The sequence below is a fragment of the Crotalus tigris genome, unplaced genomic scaffold (genome assembly GCF_016545835.1).
Source record: "Crotalus tigris isolate CLP2741 ecotype Arizona unplaced genomic scaffold, ASM1654583v1 scf7180000018954.1625260, whole genome shotgun sequence".
In the NCBI taxonomy this organism is placed as follows: Eukaryota; Metazoa; Chordata; class Lepidosauria; order Squamata; family Viperidae; genus Crotalus; species Crotalus tigris.
Window position 1 is genome coordinate 106,759 of NW_024097294.1, and position 16,464 is coordinate 123,222.

A 16,464-nucleotide genomic window follows, 5' to 3' on the forward strand; every position below is an offset into this window, starting at 1 on the left:
AATTTTCACTTGTAAATATTGTATGCATGTTACATGTCATCTCTGAAACATTCTGCATGTAGGGAATTGTGATTCATCTGGTCATTGTTGTTCCTGTTGTAGTTGTTGTGTTGCTTTGGATGTTTGTATTGTTTGTGTGTAGTGATCTCCAGATGAAGTTTCATGGGTATCCATTTCTCTTGAAGACTTTTTATAAGTGTTTTTCTTCTGTTAATCTGGCTTCTGTGGTGTTGCAATGGGCTTCTGCTCTCCCAAACAGTGTTCTGATGCAGCTTTGTTTGTAGCATTTGGGGCGGTTGTTGTGGAAGTTGAAGATTTGATCTGTATGTGCAGTTCTTCATCCAGAGATTGCTACACACAAACAATATAAACACTCAAAGCAACACAACAACCATAACAGGAACAATAGTGATCAGACAAATATATACCAAATCCAGTGCAGCAACTGTGAAAAGAACTATGTGGACCAAACAGGAAGAAAACTATATATCTGAGTGTACAGACATTTCCTGGCTATGAAAAGACATGATCCATTATCCCTTTTGTCCATCCATGAAGACTCCAAAGGGCACAGGTTTGATCTCACTGGGACCATAGTTGTAAACAAACAGAAACCCCACCACACAGCAAAAATCACAACCTTCCTGAAGAAATCAGACCATGTCCCGACAACAACAGCCAGCCAAACAAACAACCCAAAACTAGACCTGAAAACAGACCAAGACTGTTCTGTAAACATGATATGTGTCAAAATTTAAGACATGATTCAAAGATTCATATTTCAGAGATGGTATGGGAACTTTAGAAAAAATAAATATGCTCTTGGTGAGCTAATTGATAACATCTAACAAAATTTGCCTGTCTGAAAAAAATTAATGGTCACTTCAGTTTGGACTTTAAATGTCAAATCAGTAAAAAACAGAGAAAACTAATTTCCTTCAAATGTCACTTTCTAATTTTAGTTCGTGTAGAAAAAGTGAATGGATTTTCAAAAAACTTGTTCATGTTCACAATAAAGGTTATTTAGTGGAACACTTACACTGAATTCTGTGAGCCTTGCCACAAATCAACAGAAAATGATAACCCAATGAACTTTAATTTTCTAACCACAATATCAGAATTAGTTTCACCAGTTTGTTCTCAAATAACTTTTTCACAGTTCCTCATATATTGTGTTGCTGTCATTTCTAATTATCAAATTGTTAACAGAAAAACTGTCATTCGCTTTTATGTATTTCATGTGTTACAACTGTGATAATTGATTATGAGATATAAGGATAAGAATTACATAAGTAACTTCTGAGCAGCTCAAATAAATTAGATACCATACTTTCAGAAATGGCAGAACCATTTCCAGATAACAAACAGAAATCATGGAATTCAGTTTGCTTGAATTTGCGGGACTTGAAGATCTATAGGTTCCTTTCTTCTGCTTGTTCTTACTTATTTACTTTGTTACTATGGTTGGGAACATCCTCATCATTTTGCTGGTTATTACTCATCCCCATCTTCACACCCCCATGTATTTCTTCTTGGGTAATCTGTCTTTCCTGGACATCTGCTACATTTCAAACATCCTTCCAATGATGTTGTCTAATCTCATCTATGATGGAAGAAAATCCATTTCTGTAACTGGCTGCATGATACAATATTATTTTTTGCTATTTTTGCAGTTGCTGAATATTGTCTACTAGAGGCAATGTTATATGATAGTATGTAGCAATTTGTAAGCCGCTGCATTACACAACATTAATGAATAGCAGAATTTGCCTCCAGTTTATAGCTGGATCACGGATTCATGATTTATTTGTTATGAGCATAGTTTTATATCTTATATATCTTATTTATCAGCTGAAGTTCTTTGACCCCACTGAAATTGATAATTTCTTTTGTGAATTGAATCCAATATTAAAGCTAGCATGCAGTGACACACACCTGACTGAACTTGCAACTACTTTGTTATCTATTCCATGTATTTTGCTTCCTTTCTGCTTGACTTTGGCATCTTATATTTTTATTATTTCTACTGTGATAAGTATATTATCTGCCAATGGAAGGGAAAAAACTTTCTCAGTCTTCTCACACCTCATGGTGATGTTCATTTTCTATAGCAGAAAACAATCATTAACAATCTTAATGATTGTTTATATGTTGCCCAAAACAGATGGCCTGCGAAACATTAACAAAGTGTTGTCTCTGTTTTATACAATCCTGACCCCTTTATTCAATTCCTTGATATACAGCTTACAAAATAGGGAGATAATACAGGCCCTTAAAAAAATAGTTGCTAAATTGTATGCCACTGAAAGAATACATCACTAATCTAATATGAATTTTGTTGTTGTTGTTCATGGTCTTTATTATTCCCAGTAAAACCAAGATTTGGGGTTCTTTGAAGACAGCATCACATGTCTCAATCTCTCTGCAATACTGTATTAGAAATTAGGGACATTAAAGAATTCTACCCTGAGTTTGTCCTCCTTACTTGAGAAAGACAAAGCAGGTATACACAAGTGAATTTTTTTTAGTGCTCATTCTACTCTGAGAAATAAACATTCTGATGAATTGTATTCATTCTTGTTAAATGTAAAGAAACATACATGTAAAACCTATCACAAAAGAGCACATTTATTTTAATTTTAATTTTATTCTCCTGTGTCAAGTGTTAGTTTGATGTAACAAAGTGCTACTTTGATAACACTTTCTCTTATTCCTAAGAAGCATTTTGGCATTTTTGCTTATTCTTCATCTGTAACAATAGTGTTTTCAAAGGAGCTGTGTTTGTCTGGAAATTTTCAGAGTCCCTTATACATCACCATCTAGAGATCTGTTCTTTTCCTTTAGGATAAATCAAATTAATTTACACACTGGGGACCATGACCTTCAACAGAAGACAAATGCAAAGTTAGGATGTTGTCTCTTTTAGAAACAGTGTTCAATTAGATTTTATTTAATTGGTCCTTTTATTTTGCTACTCCTGAGCCAATTCTAGAGATCAAGGTAAGATTCCATATACAATCTGGTGCAGATAGTAAGAGAAGCTCAGAATCTGCTCACTGAATGTCAGACTTCTGCAAAGCTAATTCAATTTTTTCTACACCTAAAAAAAACATAAGAAAGGTGTGGTATATTTCCAGACAATAATTTTTCCCAGCTTTTCTTCAATTTTCTTCTTCAAAGGAATGCTATGCAGCAATACTACATCTTTCCTTTTGTAATTCTGGCCAGCCAGACTTTCTCTCAGATTGATCTATTCCATTTAATTCCATTGTTACCACAAAATGAAACTTTATTTAGGACTCTTTTGAATCTTTCTAAAGTTTTAATTTTAAATTTTTAAATCTTTTTAAATTTGTATTTTTATCAAATTGTTGAACTAGCATTGGAGATTCTTTTTTTAATAAAAGAATGCCGATATTGTGGTATAGAAAAGATACTTACAGAATAGGTGAGCTGCTAATATATTAGTAACTATTTATAATTTGGTCCTTTGGCTGGAATTTCTGGGAAATATAATCCCAACCTATCTAGATGAGGCTGGGTTAGAAGTAAGAATTATACTGTTATGAAGTTCTAGATCAAATTTCAGATTCAATATTCTTTTGAAGCCTAACTTCTTATTTTTGTCAGATATGCTGTCTAATGCCTTCATTCTGAAGTAGCTCTCAGAAAGTCTAAGGCAAAATAACTTAAAGATGGTAAATTCTTCACAAAGGGAAAAACTTCATGCTTCCTCGAACCATTGTCTAATAGTACTTACTGAATAAATATTTAGAAATTGCTATATAAAATATGAAAAGGACAGGGATACCAGACCAGCATATAGTTTCACCTAACTGTATAGCACCTGATTACACATTTTGAGAATAAACCCTGAAACATTTTTTTCCATACAGAGAAGCATGTATAATGCATGTAGGAGACATTAATTGATGCCAATATTCAAGGTAGTCCATCAAACAATAAGAAAAGGTATTAGTATATACTGCATAATCCAAATACTAAATAAAGTGAAATACCATATTTGTAATAAGCTCTTACATGAACAAGCAAAATGAAAACACAAGCAAAGCAGTTTTTATATAAAATAATGCTCAATGGGATGCTTATTTGCAGAGTATGTTTGGGATAAATACACAACACTTTGTGAAATTGAGAATAACTGGTGGGAAGAAGAGCGTATTTTCATATTTCTTGTTCTTTACCAAACAGTGCTCCCTCATGTGCTCCAACAATTCCCAGAATTCTCAACTAACAATGCTCAAATGTTTCCTAAAATGAACTGTGGGAATTGTAGGATATAACTCTCTGGTGATAAGTGACTACAGACTGAACTGTTGACTTTAATTCATGTCATGTAATGTGAAACAAACCAAGCTGATTCTCAGATTTTCACCTTGTTGCATACTGTATAAGACATAACATATAAAATGAGAAATGAACCCAGCAAGTTTTAATTCTACATGTCTGTTGCAAATGAGTACATGCATTTCCTATTTAAATGGAGAAAAGAAAGAAACACAGCCTCAGTTAATCTCTAAACATATTTGTGGAAACTTAAGTCAGGATTCAAATAAGTATGTATATTTCAGAAATGGGAAGAGAATCTTTCTTTAGAAGAGTAAATATTCCCTAGCTGAAGTAAGTGATAACACCTTGCCAATCTTGCCTGATCTGAAAAAGATAAACAAAGCAGTTAAAAAAGGGAACTCATTTCTTCTGGATTTCACTTCCTAATTTTAGTTATTATAGGAAGAAACGAATAGATTGCTAAAGATTTTTGTTAGTCCTCTAATGATGGTTATTTAACAGAGCACTTGACTTAACTTTCACTGAATTCAATGAGACTTTCCCCAAATAAACAAACACAAAAAGCTAATAAATGTTTATTTTTTAGCTACAATATTCAAAAATTTCACTGATTTCATTATGCTCACCTTTTGTTCTCAGACTTTTTTTCATGCTTCATATATTCTGTTGCCTTAGTTTATATTTATCAAATTGTTGACAGAAAAATATTTTAACATTATTTACTTTAGTGTATTGCATCTTTGTTTTATAACTGTAATAATTGTTTATGTGTTAAAGAGATAAAAAATTTAATACATAATTTCTGAACAGCTCAAATAAATTAGATATCATATTTGCAGGAATGGCAGAAACAGAACAAGATAACCGAACAGAAATTATGGAATTCAATTTGCTGGGATTTGTAGAGCTTGGAGACTTGCAGTTTTCTCTCTTCTACCTTTTCTTGGTAATCTATATTGTTACTGTGGTTGGGAACATCCTCATCATTTTGCTGGTTGTTACTCATCCCCATCTTCACACCCCCATGTATTTCTTCCTGGGTAATCTGTCTTTCCTGGACATCTGCTACAGTTCAAGCATCCTTCCAATGATGTTGTCTAATCTCATCTATGATGGAAGAAAATCCATTTCTGTAACTGGCTGCATGATACAATATTATTTTTTGCTATTTTTGCAGTTGCTGAATATTGTCTACTAGAGGCAATGTTATATGATAGTATGTAGCAATTTGTAAGCCGCTGCATTACACAACATTAATGAATAGCAGAATTTGCCTCCAGTTTATAGCTGGATCACGGATTCATGATTTATTTGTTATGAGCATAGTTTTATATCTTATATATCTTATTTATCAGCTGAAGTTCTTTGACCCCACTGAAATTGATAATTTCTTTTGTGAATTGAATCCAATATTAAAGCTAGCATGCAGTGACACACACCTGACTGAACTTGCAACTACTTTGTTATCTATTCCATGTATTTTGCTTCCTTTCTGCTTGACTTTGGCATCTTATATTTTTATTATTTCTACTGTGATAAGTATATTATCTGCCAATGGAAGGGAAAAAACTTTCTCAGTCTTCTCACACCTCATGGTGATGTTCATTTTCTATAGCAGAAAACAATCATTAACAATCTTAATGATTGTTTATATGTTGCCCAAAACAGATGGCCTGCGAAACATTAACAAAGTGTTGTCTCTGTTTTATACAATCCTGACCCCTTTATTCAATTCCTTGATATACAGCTTACAAAATAGGGAGATAATACAGGCCCTTAAAAAAATAGTTGCTAAATTGTATGCCACTGAAAGAATACATCACTAATCTAATATGAATTTTGTTGTTGTTGTTCATGGTCTTTATTATTCCCAGTAAAACCAAGATTTGGGGTTCTTTGAAGACAGCATCACATGTCTCAATCTCTCTGCAATACTGTATTAGAAATTAGGGACATTAAAGAATTCTACCCTGAGTTTGTCCTCCTTACTTGAGAAAGACAAAGCAGGTATACACAAGTGAATTTTTTTTAGTGCTCATTCTACTCTGAGAAATAAACATTCTGATGAATTGTATTCATTCTTGTTAAATGTAAAGAAACATACATGTAAAACCTATCACAAAAGAGCACATTTATTTTAATTTTAATTTTATTCTCCTGTGTCAAGTGTTAGTTTGATGTAACAAAGTGCTACTTTGATAACACTTTCTCTTATTCCTAAGAAGCATTTTGGCATTTTTGCTTATTCTTCATCTGTAACAATAGTGTTTTCAAAGGAGCTGTGTTTGTCTGGAAATTTTCAGATTCCCTTATACATCACCATCTAGAGATCTGTTCTTTTCCTTTAGGATAAATCAAATTAATTTACACACTGGGGACCATGACCTTCAACAGAAGACAAATGCAAAGTTAGGATGTTGTCTCTTTTAGAAACAGTGTTCAATTAGATTTTATTTAATTGGTCCTTTTATTTTGCTACTCCTGAGCCAATTCTAGAGATCAAGGTAAGATTCCATATACAATCTGGTGCAGATAGTAAGAGAAGCTCAGAATCTGCTCACTGAATGTCAGACTTCTGCAAAGCTAATTCAATTTTTTCTACACCTAAAAAAAACATAAGAAAGGTGTGGTATATTTCCAGACAATAATTTTTCCCAGCTTTTCTTCAATTTTCTTCTTCAAAGGAATGCTATGCAGCAATACTACATCTTTCCTTTTGTAATTCTGGCCAGCCAGACTTTCTCTCAGATTGATCTATTCCATTTAATTCCATTGTTACCACAAAATGAAACTTTATTTAGGACTCTTTTGAATCTTTCTAAAGTTTTAATTTTAAATTTTTAAATCTTTTTAAATTTGTATTTTTATCAAATTGTTGAACTAGCATTGGAGATTCTTTTTTTAATAAAAGAATGCCGATATTGTGGTATAGAAAAGATACTTACAGAATAGGTGAGCTGCTAATATATTAGTAACTATTTATAATTTGGTCCTTTGGCTGGAATTTCTGGGAAATATAATCCCAACCTATCTAGATGAGGCTGGGTTAGAAGTAAGAATTATACTGTTATGAAGTTCTAGATCAAATTTCAGATTCAATATTCTTTTGAAGCCTAACTTCTTATTTTTGTCAGATATGCTGTCTAATGCCTTCATTCTGAAGTAGCTCTCAGAAAGTCTAAGGCAAAATAACTTAAAGATGGTAAATTCTTCACAAAGGGAAAAACTTCATGCTTCCTCGAACCATTGTCTAATAGTACTTACTGAATAAATATTTAGAAATTGCTATATAAAATATGAAAAGGACAGGGATACCAGACCAGCATATAGTTTCACCTAACTGTATAGCACCTGATTACACATTTTGAGAATAAACCCTGAAACATTTTTTTCCATACAGAGAAGCATGTATAATGCATGTAGGAGACATTAATTGATGCCAATATTCAAGGTAGTCCATCAAACAATAAGAAAAGGTATTAGTATATACTGCATAATCCAAATACTAAATAAAGTGAAATACCATATTTGTAATAAGCTCTTACATGAACAAGCAAAATGAAAACACAAGCAAAGCAGTTTTTATATAAAATAATGCTCAATGGGATGCTTATTTGCAGAGTATGTTTGGGATAAATACACAACACTTTGTGAAATTGAGAATAACTGGTGGGAAGAAGAGCGTATTTTCATATTTCTTGTTCTTTACCAAACAGTGCTCCCTCATGTGCTCCAACAATTCCCAGAATTCTCAACTAACAATGCTCAAATGTTTCCTAAAATGAACTGTGGGAATTGTAGGATATAACTCTCTGGTGATAAGTGACTACAGACTGAACTGTTGACTTTAATTCATGTCATGTAATGTGAAACAAACCAAGCTGATTCTCAGATTTTCACCTTGTTGCATACTGTATAAGACATAACATATAAAATGAGAAATGAACCCAGCAAGTTTTAATTCTACATGTCTGTTGCAAATGAGTACATGCATTTCCTATTTAAATGGAGAAAAGAAAGAAACACAGCCTCAGTTAATCTCTAAACATATTTGTGGAAACTTAAGTCAGGATTCAAATAAGTATGTATATTTCAGAAATGGGAAGAGAATCTTTCTTTAGAAGAGTAAATAGTCCCTAGCTGAAGTAAGTGATAACACCTTGCCAATCTTGCCTGATCTGAAAAAGATAAACAAAGCAGTTAAAAAAGGGAACTCATTTCTTCTGGATTTCACTTCCTAATTTTAGTTATTATAGGAAGAAACGAATAGATTGCTAAAGATTTTTGTTAGTCCTCTAATGATGGTTATTTAACAGAGCACTTGACTTAACTTTCACTGAATTCAATGAGACTTTCCCCAAATAAACAAACACAAAAAGCTAATAAATGTTTATTTTTTAGCTACAATATTCAAAAATTTCACTGATTTCATTATGCTCACCTTTTGTTCTCAGACTTTTTTTCATGCTTCATATATTCTGTTGCCTTAGTTTATATTTATCAAATTGTTGACAGAAAAATATTTTAACATTATTTACTTTAGTGTATTGCATCTTTGTTTTATAACTGTAATAATTGTTTATGTGTTAAAGAGATAAAAAATTTAATACATAATTTCTGAACAGCTCAAATAAATTAGATATCATATTTGCAGGAATGGCAGAAACAGAACAAGATAACCGAACAGAAATTATGGAATTCAATTTGCTGGGATTTGTAGAGCTTGGAGACTTGCAGTTTTCTCTCTTCTACCTTTTCTTGGTAATCTATATTGTTACTGTGGTTGGGAACATCCTCATCATTTTGCTGGTTGTTACTCATCCCCATCTTCACACCCCCATGTATTTCTTCCTGGGTAATCTGTCTTTCCTGGACATCTGCTACAGTTCAAGCATCCTTCCAATGATGTTGTCTAATCTCATCTATGGTGGAAGAAAATTCATTTCTGTAACTGGCTGCATGATGCAATATTATTTTTTTGCTATTTTTGCAGTTGCTGAATGTTTTCTACTAGGGGCAATGTCATATGATAGATATGTAGCAATTTGTAAGCCGCTGTATTACACAACACTAATGAATAGCAGAATTTGCCTCCAGTTTATAGCTGGATCATGGATTCATGGTTTATTTGTTATGAGCATAGTTTTATATCTTATTTATCAGTTAAAATTCTGTGGGCCCACTGAAATTGATCATTTATTTTGTGAACTGAATCCAATATTAAAGCTTGCATGCAGTGACACTCATTTGATTGAAATAGTTACTATTTTTATGTCTGCTATATGTATCTTGTTTCCTTTCTTCTGGATCTTGGAATCTTATATTTTTATTATTTCCACTATAATGAGAATGTCATCTGTTAGTGGGAGGAAAAAGGCTTTTTCAACCTGCTCTTCACACCTCATGGTGGTGTCCATTTTCTATAGCACCTTAATGATTGTCTACATTTTGCCCAAAACAGATGGCCTGTGAAACATTAACAAAGTATTATCTCTGTTTTATACAATCCTGACCCCTTTATTCAATCCCCTGATATACAGCCTACGAAACAGAGAGGTGAAAGAGGCCCTTAAAAAAGCAGTTGCTAAATTGTGTACAATTGGAATGACACACCACTTTAACCAATTATGAACATTTTTTTTGTTCATATTCTGTATTATTCCCAATGAAACCAAGATTTGGTGTCTTTTTAGGACAGTATCATGTTTCTAGATTTTTCTGCAATATTATATTAGGGACTGCATACATTAAAGAGTTCTGCCATGATTTTGTCCTCCTTACTTGAAAAAGCCAGAGCATGGTGGATAATATACACAAGTAATTTTTTTATTGTTCGTTCTTCTATAAGAAATAAAGTTTTTGATGGGTTGTATTCATTCTAGATAAATATAAAAAGTTGTTTGAAAGTTTCTTAATTTTAAATTTTAAGAAATGCTGCATATTTAAGAGAAGAATTTTAGAGAAAGGCTTTTTTTTTCTGCCTGCAGAACTTCCTGGATTAAGCAAATGATTATCTTAAGAAATGCATTCACAAAAGCATTAAAACACATGATGTCTTGAATGGGAGGGTGGAGGGACAGGTAGAATTGCTGCTAAGCTATGACTCCCTCCCCATGTAAACCTCTGACCTTTACAGAGAAGAATTTGAAAGAATGAGTAGGAGATTTCATGCCAGTCTCACAGCTACTTCTATTGTAGTGACTGATTATGATCAGTAAGGACTCTGTTTTATAAAAATCCTCTATAGTTAAGACTTTTCCACTTGAAAATATTAAAAGCTTTTTACTTGGAAGTATTAAATGCTTTTTGATCTGATTCATCCTCTTTTGTGCCTTCTTATGATTTACATATTTATTGCTTTTAAAATTAATATGCTGCCCAGTATCATTGCTTGTGAGATGGGCACCCATGTACATTTGATAAATAAATAACATATATGTTATATTAAATATAGATACATGCATGCATAATCACAGTTACACTGTATTAATCATAATATATTAGAATCAATGATAAAATATTTAATAGCAACATAATTGTTTTAATTGACAGCGGCATTAATGTTTTGCCTCCAGTGCTCCTGAATAAGTAAAAGAAGTCAATCTGCAAAATCTTCTGTTTGCCATTACTCAACCAATCTGCCCTATATTTATATGAACTGCCAATATTTTGGAAGATAGACCAAAGATCTTCAGAAGGATTTTGACAGAATTGACATTGGGCCTATCCAATAAGATGAACGACAGGTATAGAATATGTGGTATCTGGCTCAACAGTAGCAATTGTGAGAGGGATCTAGATGTCCTTTAGTGGATCATCAGCAGTGTGCTGCAGCTGCCAAAAAAGCCAATGTGGTCCTAGGTTGTATCAACAGAGGTATAGTATTTTGATAATATACAGGTTCCATTATATCTGTAATTAGTCACAACTGTATGAATCAACAATAAAAACAATGCAATTTGAACAATTTATTTTAATAGTTAATTGATACAATATCTACAGTTTGGTCTTCCAACTCATAATAAGGATTTTTAAGTAATTTAATAATCAAAATTTTAAACATGTATCTAAAAAAGATCAGTTAATTATATTCATGATGTACACAACACAAAGATGCACCACTATTTCTGCAAAAAGTTTCTGAATATCAGAATAGAGCAAAACAAGCAAGTTATCTTTATAAAAACATATTTCAGATGAGATCTTACAGAGGCAATAATTTATTTATTTAATTTTTTAAACATTTTATTAAGATGTAAAGTAAATTACAAAATACAAAGCAAATAGTAGGAAACAATGGGGAGGAAAAAGGGAGAAGAAAGTGAGGGAAAGGGAAGAAAAAAAGAGAGATTGACTTCCGACCCTAATCCTAACCCTCTGTTGCAGTAGAATAGAGTATTAACGTCAAGCCTCAACTTTTTACTTTTTCACAATAATAAAAACTAGCCATTTCTGTAACAACAAATCAATTTAATCAGTGAAACCCAAAATCAAAGTTTCATTCTTTCTCCATGTTGAAATGAAGGTACTTGAGTTCTTTTTTTAAATCAAAACAGTCAGTTTTGCCATCTTTGCAAACTCCATCAGCTTCTGTAGCCATTCATCCATAGTAGGAATCGAAATGTCCTTTCATTTTTATGCATACAGTAGTCTTGCTGCTGTCAACATATACAGGATCAAAGTTCTGAATTGTTTTTCCAAGTCTTTTTCCATTAAACCCAAAAGAAAAGTTTCTGGTTTCATGTTTATTTTTACTTTAAGGATTTTCTTTATCAAAATGTGAATCCTTTTCCAATATTTCTTTGCTTTATCACATGTCCACCAAAAATGATAAAAAGTCCTTTCTTCCCATTTCCATTTCCAACATTCATCTGAAGTACCTTTATACATTCTAGATAACTTGTCTGGTGTTAGAGACCAGTGATACATTATCTTGTAGAAATTTTCTTTTAATTCAATGTACATTTTAAACTTTTCATCCACATATTCTCCCATTGTTTCTGCATCACATTATAATCAAAATTCCTTGCCCATTGTATCATAAAATGTTTTATATGTTCACTTTCCAAATTCAATTTCATTGGCATTTTATAAGCCTTGGCAATAATATGTTCATCACTGCCACACAATAATATTTCCAATTCATTTTTAATGAAGTCAAACCCCAAATTTTTTTATCTAGTTTAAATCTTTCTTTCAGTTGTTGGTATGTAAACCAATGACAAACACAATCCTCTAATTCTAACTCTTCCCTCGATTTAAGAATAGGGTCACCACAGTTGAAAAGTATTATTTTACCATAGGTCCACCAATCTGGTTTCACCACCATTTCTTTTCTAAAAAAAAGCTTCCTGTGGGGATACCCAAAGATTCAACTTTGTGGAGAATCTTGTTTTTGTACTTGTTCCATATACTTAGTATGGTACGTCTAACAAAGTGATTATTAAAATCAACATTAACTTTAACTTTATCATACCATAAATAACTGTGCCATCCAAACCTTAGTTCATGACTTTCCAAATCAAGTAGCATCTTATTCTGGAGGTTCACCCACTCTTTTAACCAGGCCAGGCAACATGCATCAAAATACAGTTTCAAATCTGGTAAACCCAAACCCCCTCTTTCCTTAGCATCTTGCAATGACTTATGTCTAATTATTGGTTTCTTCCCTTGCCATATGAACTTGGAAATATCCCTTTGCCACTGTTTAAATGGGACATAAATTGCAAGTATTAGTAATGTCTGGAACAGAAAAAGCATCTTTGGTAAAACATTCATCTTGATTACAGAGATCCTACACAATAATGATAGATTTATTTATTTATCCCATCTTTGTAAATCCTTTTTGATATCATTCCAAAGAGGCACTCCTTAGTCAGTATATCATTATCCTGAGATGACATATTCTTAGTCAACATTATGTTTATTTATTTTAAAACTTGCTAAAGATCCAAATTAATTTAACTTCATCATCAAATATCCTAGATTATTTTTTGGATCTTGTAGGAATATGACCAGATCATCAGCAAATGCCCCCAGTTTATAAACTTCTTTCTAGATAGTTATGCCCTTTATTTTCTCGTCTTGCCTAATATCTCTATTCAAAACACCCAACACCAAAATAAACAGCAAAGGAGACAAGGGATATCCTTGTCTTATATCCTTTTGAATTTCACATTAGTTGACTAAATCACCATTAATAACAATTTTTGCTTCTTGTGATGTATAAATAGCTTTAACTCCTTGAATACAATTATACCTAAAGTCTATTTCTTCCAACACTTTAAACACAAACACCCAATTTAAATTGTTGAAGGCCTTCTTTGCATCTAAGAATATTAGAGCTGCTTTTTTCTCATTATGATATTGTAAATATTCTGTAATGTTAAGAACAGCCCTCACATTGTTCCTTATCTGTTTTTTCAGCAGAAAGCCAGATTAGTCTTCATGAATATATTCTAATAAAATTTTCTTTAGTCTTTCTTCCAAAATTGAAGAAAAGAGTTTATACTCCAGAGGGCATTATTTTTGATATGATAAGTTAACCCCAAATTACAACAAAGGGCTAAAATTATATACATACATACATACATACATACATACATACATACATATGAGATAAGGCACGATGGGAGGCATATAAGTTTAATAAATAAATAAATAAATAAAATTAAATAAAAATAAGAGGAAATAAATCAAAATCTATGATAATATACTGGCTTGCGTTCTTGCAAAATGATATATTTTGCATCCAACTCTCCTTAGCGCTGTGTGAACTTCTTGGTTTCTTAAACTATAGATCAAAGGGTTGATCAGAGGAGTCAAGACAGTGTAGAAAATGGAAAAAACTTTATTCAGTTCCCTCAAACTGGGTGTATTTGGCAAAATGTAGACAATTATTAGTGTACCATAAAAAAGAGAAACCACCATGAGATGAGACGAACAGGTTGAAAAGGCTTTTTGCCTTCCAGCAGCAGAAGATATCTTTAGAATTGTGGCAATAATGGCAATATAAGACATTAGTGTAAGTAGAAATGGAGTGATAGTGAAAATAACAGTCAAAAGGAAGGTAACAAGTTGAACTATTGTTGTATCACTACATGCAAGTTTTTCAAGTGGGAACAAGTCACAAAAATAATGATTTATAATATTAGGGCCACAGAATGATAACTGAGCCAGCAGTGCTATTGTTAGGCAATTTGCTAGGAAAGAACCAATCCACAATCCAATCATAATCTGAACACCAGCCATAACATGCATGATGGAAGTATAATGTAGAGGTCTACATATTGCCACATATCGGTCATAGGACATAGCTGCCAGGAGATATGTTTCGATGCCAATACAAGAACCAAACAAATAAAATTGGACCATGCATCCAGTAAAAGAAATAGATTGTTGACCAGTAAACAAATTGGCCAACATTTTTGGTAAGATAATTGAACTATAGCAGGTCTCCAGGCATGACAGATTTCCTAGGAAAAAGTACATGGGGGAGTGAAGATGGTGGTCAACTATCACTAAGAATATAATGAGGAGATTCCCACTTATTGTTGCAAGATATATTATCAAGAAGAAAAAGGAAAGAAGAGGCTGCAACTCTGGGAGAATTCCAAATCCCACAAGGATGAATTCTGAGATTATAGTCTGGTTTCCTGTCTTTATTTTGAACATTTCTTCCATTTGGAAATTATCATATTTTTCTTCTCTATATCTCTTATTGATGGAACCCATGGCAGGTCTGTTGAATTGTAGAATAAAACAAGAATGAAATGGATTTAAAAATGTAAATTCATATAGAATTTTGTGTTATATTATCCAATCAGAATTCCCCTTACCCTTATCTTCTTAGGTAGAGAGGCTTGAAATAGAGTTGCAGAAGTATTGCTGAAGTCACTGTGAAGCCACAGCAATATTTATGACATCTTGTGTTTCAAAAACAGCCCTGTGTCATTTCATGGAGGAAATAATACTTTGTGTTTTGACTCTAATTAGAAATTTAGATTTAGGAATATGGAGTTCCGCTTTTGCCAGTGAATGTTCAATACTGTATAGTTTTACTGAATTCAGTTTTATTGTATCACAAAGCTACAAGTAAGATTTTATCCTTTCAATTTAATTGAAGTTTATTCTTATAATGATAATTTTCAATTTCTCTAGATAATAGACATGAACATCTGAATAATGGAATATGATGTAGGACTAATAGTTGGACAATAGTAAATATTGCTTTATTAGTTGGGCATTGTATACCAACTAAAATATGAATCAAGATTTTCAAAGATACTGTATATTTTAGATTAGGACTATATAAAAGAGTATCTAAACTGTTACTGAAATCACATAAAAGATCAATAAGGGAAGGGAAGAGATTAAAAGGGTTTTTGCCTTCTGTAGCAGATTTCTTTCTTTATTAATATTTTCCTTTATCTGTTGAAATATCTTTTTAAATATTTAAATATCCTTCTTTCAATATTTCTCCTCCTCCTGCTAAATACTGACCAATATTAACTGTAACGCATGATAAATGGAACTGAGATAATATCAATTCAATTCTAGGGAGAATAGATGTTGAAAGATTACAAAGAATAACTAGTACAATTAAACTCTAAGTTCTGCTCTTTTTTTAAATATAGAGGACAAGGGGACATTTGGGTATTACAGGAACAGAACAAAATAAGAAAATGCTTTGGAAATATGCAATATGCTCACACCAAGTTCTGCTTTGTGGAAATAATGGTGTCTCATTTAGGCAAGGTTTTAAGTGTTCCTATTTTGTAGATAAAGAAAATTAACAATAGGTTGATTTTGCCTTTACCTGCAACCACCCTCTGTTCAGGGGATTTCAATCAATAACCAAGGATTGCTCTAAAGTTTGAATGTCAAAACTAGATGTTCAGCACACTAAAAAATGTTTCAGACAATTATATTACTTTACATAAGCCAGGGGATTTACTGATTTGCTCTTTGAAAAAAAAAAGTATGATGCAACCAGACTCGTAAACCTCAAGGATCTGCTAATTCATTCTTTCCCATAGGACTATTGCTTCAAAGATAGATGTTAGGCTCTTTCACATAGAAATAATTATATTTTTTCTGTTAAAGTATTGCCAAGTAATTGAGATTCTAAATCTAACACAGCTTTCCCCTTCA

The 16,464-nt window shown here is 32.3% G+C and overlaps 2 protein-coding genes and 1 pseudogene across 3 annotated transcripts; 2 read left to right on the forward strand and 1 right to left on the reverse strand.

Annotated features, from left to right (window-relative positions):
* Window positions 1–3,962: 3,962 nt before the first annotated feature.
* Window positions 3,963–6,137, forward strand: LOC120314605 (annotated as a pseudogene).
* Window positions 6,138–7,777: 1,640 nt separating this feature from the next.
* LOC120314611 (olfactory receptor 10A7-like) lies at window positions 7,778–9,870 on the forward strand. Its single transcript, XM_039357875.1, has 2 exons — window positions 7,778–7,787; window positions 8,966–9,870. The coding sequence occupies exon 2, from the start codon at window positions 8,968–8,970 to the stop codon at window positions 9,781–9,783; it is 816 nt and encodes a 271-aa protein (XP_039213809.1). The 5' UTR covers window positions 7,778–7,787; window positions 8,966–8,967; the 3' UTR covers window positions 9,784–9,870.
* A 4,088-nt stretch (window positions 9,871–13,958) lies between these two features.
* Window positions 13,959–16,200, reverse strand: LOC120314610 (olfactory receptor 1-like). Of its 2 annotated transcripts, none has more exons than XM_039357874.1 (2): window positions 16,130–16,200; window positions 13,959–15,052 (listed from the first exon to the last, which is right to left on the reverse strand). In XM_039357874.1, exon 2 carries the CDS (start codon window positions 15,043–15,045, stop codon window positions 14,014–14,016), a length of 1,032 nt encoding a protein of 343 aa, XP_039213808.1. In that variant the 5' UTR covers window positions 15,046–15,052; window positions 16,130–16,200; the 3' UTR covers window positions 13,959–14,013. The 2 variants fall into 2 exon arrangements, with proteins under 2 accessions (XP_039213808.1, XP_039213807.1); XM_039357873.1 differs by having other exon boundaries at window positions 13,959–15,256; window positions 16,130–16,178.
* Window positions 16,201–16,464: the final 264 nt, after the last annotated feature.

What these genes read in the sequence shown, in the direction of transcription:
- LOC120314610 (XM_039357874.1), bottom strand. Translation starts at nt 15,045, where the DNA reads ATGGGTTCCATCAATAAGAGATATAGAGAAGAAAAATATGATAATTTC.
- LOC120314611 (XM_039357875.1), top strand. Translation starts at nt 8,968, where the DNA reads ATGGCAGAAACAGAACAAGATAACCGAACAGAAATTATGGAATTCAAT.